This window comes from Ascaphus truei, chromosome 10 (genome assembly GCF_040206685.1).
Source record: "Ascaphus truei isolate aAscTru1 chromosome 10, aAscTru1.hap1, whole genome shotgun sequence".
Taxonomy (NCBI): Eukaryota; Metazoa; Chordata; class Amphibia; order Anura; family Ascaphidae; genus Ascaphus; species Ascaphus truei.
In genome coordinates, this window is record NC_134492.1 from 38,592,012 (window position 1) to 38,602,615 (window position 10,604).

General features: G+C 40.4%; 1 protein-coding gene across 8 annotated transcripts in view; it reads left to right on the forward strand.

Moving 5' to 3' along the window:
* RABGAP1L (RAB GTPase activating protein 1 like) overlaps positions 1-10,604 on the forward strand; it is a 318,905-nt gene that overhangs the window by 54,501 nt on the left and 253,800 nt on the right. For all 8 annotated transcript variants that reach the window (XM_075616671.1, XM_075616673.1, XM_075616670.1 and 5 more), the window contains exon 7: positions 8,991-9,101. In XM_075616671.1, coding sequence (XP_075472786.1) covers positions 8,991-9,101 — 111 coding nt within the window. The remainder of the gene's footprint in view (positions 1-8,990; positions 9,102-10,604) is intronic.

A 10,604-nucleotide genomic window follows, 5' to 3' on the forward strand; every position in this document is an offset into this window, starting at 1 on the left:
ACTATTGCAGCAAAAACATGTCCTGATCCCGGAAAATCGTGAACATCTTTCATTCAGATTGCAAACCGCACTATACACAAGCAAAAACTTTGACACATATCTTTTTTCAGTCTCTTTTGGCTGCATACAAATCAACTAGCTGGTAATGCCCAGTAAGGTAAAAAAGGGATGTGTGTGGTGCTCTCAAGACAATACATGAAGCCAAAAATGGGTATTTGAAATGGAAAACAACCCTTGAATGAATGTATGAAGTGTCTCTAGGATGCAGCCCGGTAATGATAATCCCACAAGCCAGGTAGTAAGGAAAATATCAGTAACACCAGCAGGTGACCGGTAGATGAAACATCCTATAAATGACACAATGATATGGGCAAAAGAGGAACGAACTCACTTGGGAATCTTCATCCACTATAGGCAGCAAGTCCAATCAATTCCAATGTCCCAGGGTTGAGTGTGCATCCGTGAAGGGTATTCTTGAAGAAAGACAAATGGAGGAAAAACGAAGCACCGAATCCAGCTGTGAGTACAGCAATAACACCAATAGGGATACGTACCAAAAAATAAGCTGTTTAATTGGATCAGAACAAATTAACAAACACACCTACGCGTTTCGGACCTCTACAGTCCTTTATCAAGGTATTCACCTTGATAAAGGACTGTAGAGGTCCGAAACGCGTAGGTGTGTTTGTTAATTTGTTCTGATCCAATTAAACAGCTTATTTTTTGGTACGTATCCCTATTGGTGTTATTGCTGTACTCACAGCTGGATTCGGTGCTTCGTTTTTCCTCCATTTGTCTTTCTTCAAGAATGCCCAGTAAGGGCCTTTAATTCTAGAAAAAATGTATGTTACTTTTATTACCATTAACTACCATATTTCCACTGTACTGTTGATCACCTACCTTTGACATTTTTATCATTGTTTTATGTATTTGTTTTCCTCCACATATTTTTTTTTAAGTTATTTTTTTCACACCAATTTACTATTTATCCTAGATAATCCCCCAACAAATGTGTTACCCAGAACATTTTATCTATCTTTTTTTATATTAAAAATAAATTCAAAAGGCAATTGCTTAGACCAGAGGTGGCCAACTCCAGTCCTCAAAGGCCACCAACAGAAAAGGTATTAAGGATATCCCTGCTTCAGCACAGGTGGCTCAGTCAGACTGATTGAGCCACTGATTCAGCCACCTATGCTGAAGCATGGATATCCCTAATAACTGGTCCGTTGGCGGCCCTTGAAGACTGGTCTTGGCCACCCTTGGCTTAGATTTTGAAGCATTCAAAACACAGTTTAAGAAACGTTCTAGTGACGCGCACTCTGACACTAAATCCCCAGAGTCACTATTACAAACATCATATGGCCCTGGATTCCTCCACCTGCTGCCCTGAATGGAATAGAAAATCCTCCTCCTTTCATTAAGACGGCGCCTCTTCTGCTGTTCCTGGAATGGAGTAAAGGCTCTAGAGTGCCGGCTCTTATTGTGTTCTCGAAATTGCACAAGGGCACAACTTTACCCCTTGCAATTTAATTTTTATTGTGATTTTAGAAATGGGAGATACAAAAAATAAAGGGTCTGAGCAACCGGACATATTACAGTACAAGGGTATACATATGTTGATGTAATCTTGACACATTCATCATACTGTTATTGTTTGTTTTGTTTATTTCCTTTTAGGAGATCTGCATTTCCCAATATAAACACAACTGGGGGGGTAATACAGGGGACCGAGACGAGGAAGGGTGGGAAAGAGGGGGCAAGCAGATTATAGCTCTCAAGAGGGTAGTATTGAACCATGTGTGTGGATATTCTTAAGGCCAATAAGGCCCCTTTATGCATCCCTTAACTCTCCAGTTGGTCCGAATAGATTCTCAAAAGCAGGTGTAGTTTGCTTCTCTATCCAGGGGGGCAGGTTTTATTAAATCTGTCTGTTGTGTTATTGAGTCTAGCTGTAAGTTTCTCAATGTATACAACATATTTTGTCTATTACTGTATTTATTTTGGCGATGGGACCTCGCCAAGCGCCAGCCACTACACATCTAGTTGCAGATATAATGAGGATTATTAATTTGCTTTGTTGAAAGGTGGTATTATTTATTTATCTTTGTGTAGAAGTGCAGCCCATGTGGATGGTGTCAATGGGACGCCCATTACAGTATCTCACTCATGAGACTGAACACTTCATCCCAAAGGTTCTTGATGATCAAAACAATGCCACAAGGTGTGGTACATAGTCCCAATCTGACCACAGCCCCAGAAAAAAAGTGGAGAATGTTGTTTATTGTATTTATCTACTGTATAGCAGGGATGCGCAATCTTTCCCTGCTGCGCCGCATTGCCTGCTTCCCTTCCTGCTCGCACCCCTCTCCCTTAGCTTGTTTAAGGCTCTCCGGCATCAAATGATGCTGTTGGGTCACATGACGTCACATTGACATGGCACCGTGACGGCACGCCGCGTCACCGAAACAAGGTAAGGATAGTTGCAGGGGCCTCATGCGATCCTCCGGCATTTAATTTAAATGCCTTGAGGAAGAGTGCGGGGCCTCTGCAACCACCGTGCACCCCCTGAAAAATCTTGTTCCCCCCCAGTTTGCGCACCCCTGCTCTAGACGGAGTCCGGTACCATTGATACCGCAGTCGGAGTATTGATTGATATTTAGGAGATCTTATTCCAGATATCTATCCACTCTTGCCGCGCTAGCTTGTCGCAGATGTCCTCTTTCTATCTTCTAATATGTTGTCATTCAACTTCTCTAGTGATAGGAAGTACCTCAAGGTAGAGGGATAAGATGAGGCCTTTCTGTAATGGATTTGTCTAGCAAATTCTCTCGAAATTGAGTATTTTGTTGAAGTGGTCGTGTGAAAAACTCGGTTGAGAGAAAGTGTCTAATCTGTGCATATCTAAAGAACTCCATCAGGTATTTGATGCGTTTCTTTCAAATGCATAAATGATTTTATCTTGGGGCCCTCCATTAAATCCTGAACTCTGAGTTTTTTCTTAGGCCATCATAAAAATTGCTCTCTAATAAGACCCGGGTGAAAGTCTGGGTTACCAAGTATCGGTATCATATATGTATATCCCACCGTTATACCTCTCCCCAATCCAAAACAGTTTGGATTCAGAAGCGAGCTTTGTGCAGCTTTGAGTCTTGTTTTCTTGAGCAGTAACTGGTGTTAGCTTGCACCCCTTAAGAAACTGTAATAGTTTTGCAGGAGCCTTATTGTTATGCGCTGCTTTGTTGCTGTCATACAAGGCACTATAGAAATCATGAAATTCACTGATGGTCTCTTTAGGGCTTTGTGTATTTAGGCCTGATTTTTGTTTTATAGTTATTATTTGGTTTTGGGCGTACTCCGCTCAATCTCCTAGCTAGCTTTGTGTCCGGCTTGTTGCTTTTGTCATAAAAATATTGTGTAGACCATCTTAATGTTTTTTCAGCCTGTTTGATGAGGATCAGGTTATCATTTTGTGTGTTTTGAATCTTTGCTATTAGGCGTGGTGGAATGCCCTCTTTATTTGATGTTTCTTTGGCCTCTAATATATCGGTGAGTGTCTGAATTTTATAGAGAGAAAGTATTTTTCTTTTGTGAAGCAATTTTAATCAGTGTTCCACGGATATATGCCTTATGTGTTTCCCATATTGTCCCAATTTTTACTTCTGTTTAGAGCAGTTTGTAGAAAAGAACAATTCTGTCTTGGGTTATCTTTTATGTTATTTCTGAATTAGTTAGAAGTCAATTATTTAACCTCCAAAAGTATAGTAGCGGGGTCTATGCCAAATTGATCTCTACCGGCGGACCATGGTCAGACCATGTTATGGGATGGATTTTTACAGATTGTATTAGGGTGGAAGGCTTGTCGGCTTATTAATATATAATCTATTCGTTTGTACGGTTTGTGTTCATTTGAATAGAATGTATAATCTTTGCGCCCTGGATTTAAAGACCGCCATGTGTCAAGGAGGGAATGCTGCTTAAGGAGGGAGTTGAGAAAGTCTGTTGTCGCTTTTTCTCTTGAAGATCTGAACTGTTTAGTGTGTTGTTCAGTGCAAGGTTGAAATCTCGCATTATTCGTGTACATTTAAGGACTAAAAAAAATTTATATGTGGAAGTCCCGCCCTGGGTCGTTGGGAGCATAAAAACGTATTAATGTGACCAGGCTGTTATGTATATTTCCAACCAGTATAATATATCTTGCATTCCTTTTGCATTTCTTTCCCTCCAGTGTGAAAGGGGTCTGCGGTGGAAAATTATCGCCACACTTTTTTTTTTTTTTAATACTGGATAAGGCCAGAAAAACCTGGGGGAAATATCTATCAATAAATTTGGGGGATAATTGTTGGCAAAAAAGGTTTTTCTTATATCTTCACGATATCTGCATGTCTCCTTTTGTAATCTGTGAAAGCTATTTTTCTTTTTCTGGGACTGTCAAATCCCCTTCCATTATGTAACATTATTGAGTAAGCCATGCTGATACGGGGAAGTTTTCTCAGCACTCGGAGCCCACTTGATCTGAGACTACCTGCAGGTATATTTCTGGGGATGTTACCTTTTCGCACCTCACAGCCTATGTAAATTAGGATTACAAGAGTATGCATCGATAATTCTGTCTTTATTACTCTTCATGCTTCTGTGCCCTGCATTAGATGAGAAAACAAAAAGATACATACATATCTGACAGCATAAAACCTTACAGTCTTTTATAATCTTTTTCACTCGTATTATAAAGGGACATAACAGTAATTGCATCAATTTCTTGTTAATTGGCATCTATATCTGCCGAGAAAACATGAAAATAACTTACAAAAGCTGTGATATTTTGTTGCTTTTTAAAACTAGTGTAGTAGATCAACCCCGTTATAGTGCGATCCGCTACAACGCGAATCCGCTTATAACGCAGTCTGAGCGTGGCTCCCGAGATTTGAAAACCTCCATTTTGCCGTGCGAGGACATACCGGCATCTCTCTCCTCTTTGCTGTCAGCTCTCTCCTCACTTCATAGGGCTGTGTCGCGCGTGCACGAGAGCTGCCAGCTGCAGAGAGGAGAGCATGTGGACACAGCCCTATGAAGTGAGGAGAGAGCTGATGGCAAAGAGGAGAGAGATCTAGATGCCGGTAAGTCCTCGCACGCTGAAATTTTAATGCGATCCCGGTTATAACGCGGTCTCATTCTGTGGCCCCCAATGACAACTTTATAACGGGGTTCAGCTGTATATATATATATATATATATATATATATATATATATATATATATATATATATAAATAAATAAATTGCGAACAGACAATTAGTGCATTTTTTTTTGTTTTTGTTTTTTCATATAACCTTCTTTGGTTTTATTACCTATCTTCATCATGTGGCAACTTTACTGTATTCATTTACTTATATGGAGATTAGGTGAGGGGTATAAGCCCCCAATCAGGTCTCAGCTGTCCCAAGCATGGGGATTGATATCAGTCTTTATGTTTGTAATCCATGTGCTGTAGAGCATACATAAGTGCTGGGGAGACTCTATCAGACAATCTGGACAAGGTATAATAGTACCAATAATGCTGAAAGGCTTACTCAAAGCTCTATACTGTATATGCCATAGAGGTATTGAGTAAATCCCCAGCAGAAAACAAGGGTACATACCGTATCTGCCAGTGTCAGTCTCCCTTCGCAGCACAGCTCTGTGTCAGCTGGATGCGTGCATCACGCTGGGTGTAGTATGAGAGGAGGGTGGTCCCGGAGGTCCAATGACGGTGCACTGCTCAACAAACGACGGGGGCTGCAGCCAGTTGAAATAAAAAAGGTTTATTTAAGTGGTCAGAGCGAAGTACATGGTGACTTTGACGCGTTTCAGGACATAGCGTCCCTTTATCAAAATTTTTTTTTACATGTTGGTCATCATCTTCAAGGCCTCCTGCCTTTTTGCCAGGTCCTTCTCGTGAGTGAGGCCGCGGGCCTGATCCTGTCAGGGGATCCGTGTGGTGGTGTTTGCTGTAGGCCTTGTTCTTATAGTAGTAGTTCTGCCTCTGATAGATTTTTGGCTGCTCTAGTCATGCCTCTTTGCCATACTATTAGGCGGAAGAGAAATCCTCACCTATATTTAATTTCTTTGTCAGTTGCGTTGTTACAGATTTTATGTCCCTTCTCCGCACCAATGTGATTGGGGAGAGATCTGGGTATATCTCCAGGTCTGAACCTTTAAATTCTATTACTCCTGCATTTCTTACTGCTTTTAGTAAGTGTTCTTTTTCTTTAAAATGGAGGAAGTGTAGTATGTCTTGAGGCTTTTCATCATTTTTGGTGCAACCTCTGAGGGCTCTGTGAGTCCTTCCCATGTGGTGCATTTCAGGATCCGTATTAGGGATGAGGTGCTTGAAGAGTCTGTATAGATAAGGCTCTAATTGGTCTACAATGTTCTGGTATGCTTCTTATTCGGACATTATTTCTGCGAGATCGGTTTTCCAGGTCCTCATTTGTTTCCTGTAATTCTGCAATTAGCTCTCTGGACTCTTTGACTGTTAGTGCTAGGTAGTCATGTGCATCTACCAGTTTGTCTGTTTTAGTTTCAAGGTTGTTTGTACGTTCCTCTAGGGAGCAGATGTTCCTATTGACATCTTTTAGTGCAGCTTGCAGTGCTTCTCTGAATAGAATATTTGTTATCAAAATGGCCCCTCATTTCATCTATCTTAAGTGGAGTGCGTCATCACTGTGAGAGCCGCCATCTTCTCTCTGATTAGGGTCCCCTTCCTGCCGTCGGAAAAAGTCAGATACCTCCATCATCTGTAGGTGTTTTTTTTTAAATTTGGGGGGCATTCTTTTTGCTCTACCCACCTTCCGCTTGCCGGTGCTGTGCTTTTGGGACGAGTCCTCTAATAAGCAGCAAATACAAAGATCAAATTCTCTGCATCTGAAGGGTCCATGGAGCTGAGAAGAAGAGCACAGTTAAGCTCTGAACGTCAACCCCCCCCCCCCCCCCGTTCATATCATGGCTGAAAAGAAAAATCGAGGTAGCATAGTTTGTTGGTTTAATAGAGTGTACAAAAGAATACTAAACTGATTTTTTTGATATAGCTAATTGTTTTTCAATAAGAAACCAAAGAAAAACTCATCTCTAAACCTAGGTTCTGTTTGGTAAGGTGCAAATGGAAAGAGTGAACAACTTCTAGTTTATAATACAACTGCACATGGTTAATTTTGCATGTAAAAGTTGCTGTAAGACTAAACATCCTTTGAATTGCCAGGTTTGTTGATGAATCATATCCGTATATACCAAAAAAAGTGTTAATTCCTCTCCCAAATTATGTGTTGATTTTACTTTTTCTAAGAGCTCTACTGTAGTTGGACTTAATTGCCCTGTGAATATGTAATATCTGCATTATGGAATTACCATACAGATTTGTAGCTGGTCTGTGTATTGATGTATATGATTGGTTGTGCTTTCATATTTTATTACCATTGGTTACTTTTTTTTATTATTAGCTTCAGCTCGCAAGCCAATTAAAGATGGTATATTATGAGCAGCATCTGATGAGCCAAAACAAATGAAAGCGAATGATCTTTTTGCATTGAAGTACTTAAGCTTTATCTTTTCATAGAGCTTTGTTTAACTGACACCCTGATGTCACGATTGAGAGTTAGCTCACAAAAGCTGTCATTTCAGCATTCATAAGCCTGGGTGGAGTATTGTCATTTGTGCATTTAAATGGAAATGTTGTGAAAAACCACGGAAATAGATCATTCATCAGGGAATTATTCTGGTTATTTGCACCTTACTGATAAGTAGCTGAAATCTCACTCCAACATACAGTATATTGATGTATTTCCTTGTTTTGATCATTCTCTGCCAGTGTGCACTGTCACACACAAATTGCTCTATGAACTCCAAGCTAAAGAGCATATTTGTGCTGTAGTCACCCTTTAAAAATGAACAAGAGGCAATGTGCATTAGGACCCACACTACTTGCCCTCTAAGGCCCCGCGTATAGTGCCGGCGATGCGACGTTGCCCAAAAACAAATGCATTGCCGGCGCTGCGTGCGCTTATAGGAAACCGGAAACAAAGCATTCTTTCTTAGGCCGTGCTTATAGTGCTGGCGACAGCGACGCGACCGACAAGGCCAGTGACGTCACGAAAGGTGGCTGGCCGCGGTCTCTGACTGGTTTAGAGACAGTCACATGTGGCGACTGTCTCTAAAAAAAATCAAATAGACCCGGCTTCAAAAATTTTGGTCGCTCCGTCGCGCTTACTATAAGCGCTTGCGACGGAGTCAATGTATTTGTTTGGAGCGACGTCGCTGTCGCAAGGCACTATAAGCACAACCTTATTATTGAGTTCCACCTCTTGTAGCAGCCCAGCCACAGGTAGGAGACATAGGCAACACAAGGAGTATGCAAAGTTTAAAACAAAGTGCCCCCAATAAACACCACGTTTTTAAAACACTTGGGGGGAAAAATAACACTAAAAATTGGAATTCCCTAATAATATATTTATAGGAAAACCTTCACAAATGCATTCCTTGTGATAACACTTAGATTCTAAATTCAGTTGTAAATCTAAAATGTCATAATTACATTTTTTTTTATTCTAACACATGGTATATTGACAGGCCTTGGCAAATGAATCATAAACATAGGAAACCTAGTGTATTTAAGAAGTGTAGGAAACAATTATATAAACACTTAATTGTGTCCTCCCTAATGTTATTCCTAATACACCACATTTTGTCTCGCCTACACAGAATCCTTACATTGTTATCAAAAGCAGATTTGGTCTTTTTTGGAGACAGCATCATTTACATTAGCACATTGTTACTGGAAAAACAATCTGACCTCTATATTGTGAACACACGTCAGTGTAGACCTGTAACAGTTTTTGAGTACCATACAACTTATTCATTGTGTACATTGTCTTGAACAGCAATGCATATGGATCTACATGTTGCCTCACACATTCCCAGTGATATTTATGAAAAACGGCAAACTCTCCTCTTTTACAGCCCGGTGCCAAAAGATCGCGATAAATTGTTTTTCAAGCTGAAACAGGGGGTTGAGAAGAAAGTGGTGATCACTATCCAACAATTGTCAAACAAGGAATTAATGGTGGAGAGGTAAGGACAACCTTGTTTCCTTGTAGAGTACAGCTTGTGTATACTAGGCTCTCCAAGTCTGATATCACGCTATGGTGAAGGCTCTACACATGTACAGTTCATTCTAACTACAGGTACTGCATGGAGAATTGACCATAGAACAAAGAGCAAGACCTATTGAACCTGTTTTCTTGCTTCAGCATGCTGGGACTTTACTTCATAGACTGTAAGCAACTAAACTGCTCACACTTCTTAAAGCTGCAGTTCAGTCTATATCCTGCATGTGTGTTTTTTTTAATAAATCAGTTCTGTAGTAAGAAAAAATACTTTTAGCATTTTCTGTTTTTAAAAAAACAACTTTGAAAGACCAGTTTTCTTGTATTCTATTTTAACAAGCATTTGCTAAGGCACTGCCCCTTCATGGCCTGTCACAAACCCAGGCACACCCCTTTGTCAGCACTGCCCTCCCTCTCTCTAAACGTGCACTAGCATCTGGTCACATGATCTTCCTCATAGAGTACATTCAAGGAAGCTGGAGAAAAGGGATCAGTCTGCATGCAGAGCAGCTCGGATAGGCGATTTCAAACTTATTACAGTGTTTATTCCATTCATTGCACGTGTATATAATGTAAAATTGTAATAATTCCATTTATAGCAAACGTGTATATGTGAATATTATTTAGATGTATATGTATGTTACTGAAATGTGAAGTGAGTGTGTAGGTAAATACACACAATACACTTCCACTGCATATATATATACAGTGGTTGACAAATCACCAAAAAATCTACTCGCCACACAAAAAAATCTACTCGCCACCCAGTACCAAACGTGTTCTGCTTGGGCCAATATTTACTCGCCCGGGGGTTTAATCCACTCGCCCGGGGCGAGCAAATGTATAGGTTTGTCGAACACTGTATATATATATATATATATATATATATATATATATATATTATATATGTATGTATATGTGAAGTTATGTGAGTAAAAAAGTGACAAAAACCCTCCATAGCAAGGCAAATAGCAAATGGAAATATTACTGTATGCTCATTTGTATGTATATATATATTTACATGTATATATATACACACACACTTCAAATACGGATAGTGATTCACGTAAATGATATATATATTCACTTTCTGTGAGTATAAGAGTGACTGTCCTGTTGTTCCTTTTTTTGTATCCATCATTGAATGGTATGCACCCTCTCTTTACGTTTATTTTATACTAGCTGAGAGACCCGGCGTTGCCCGGGATGTAATGTTCCCGCTCCTCTCTCTCTCCTCACCCCTCCCCCTCTCTCTGTTTGTCCCCCATTCACATCAATCCAGTTCCCCCCCTCCCTCCTTTACAGCTTCATGCAGTGTGTGTGCATCAGTCATTGTGTGTGCGTCAGTCAGTCAGTGTGTGTGCGCGCGCGTCAGTGAGTCTGACGCAGAAACACAAACACACACAGACTGACTGACTGACGCACACACACACACACAGTCAGTGTGTGCGTGGGTGTGTGCCTCAGT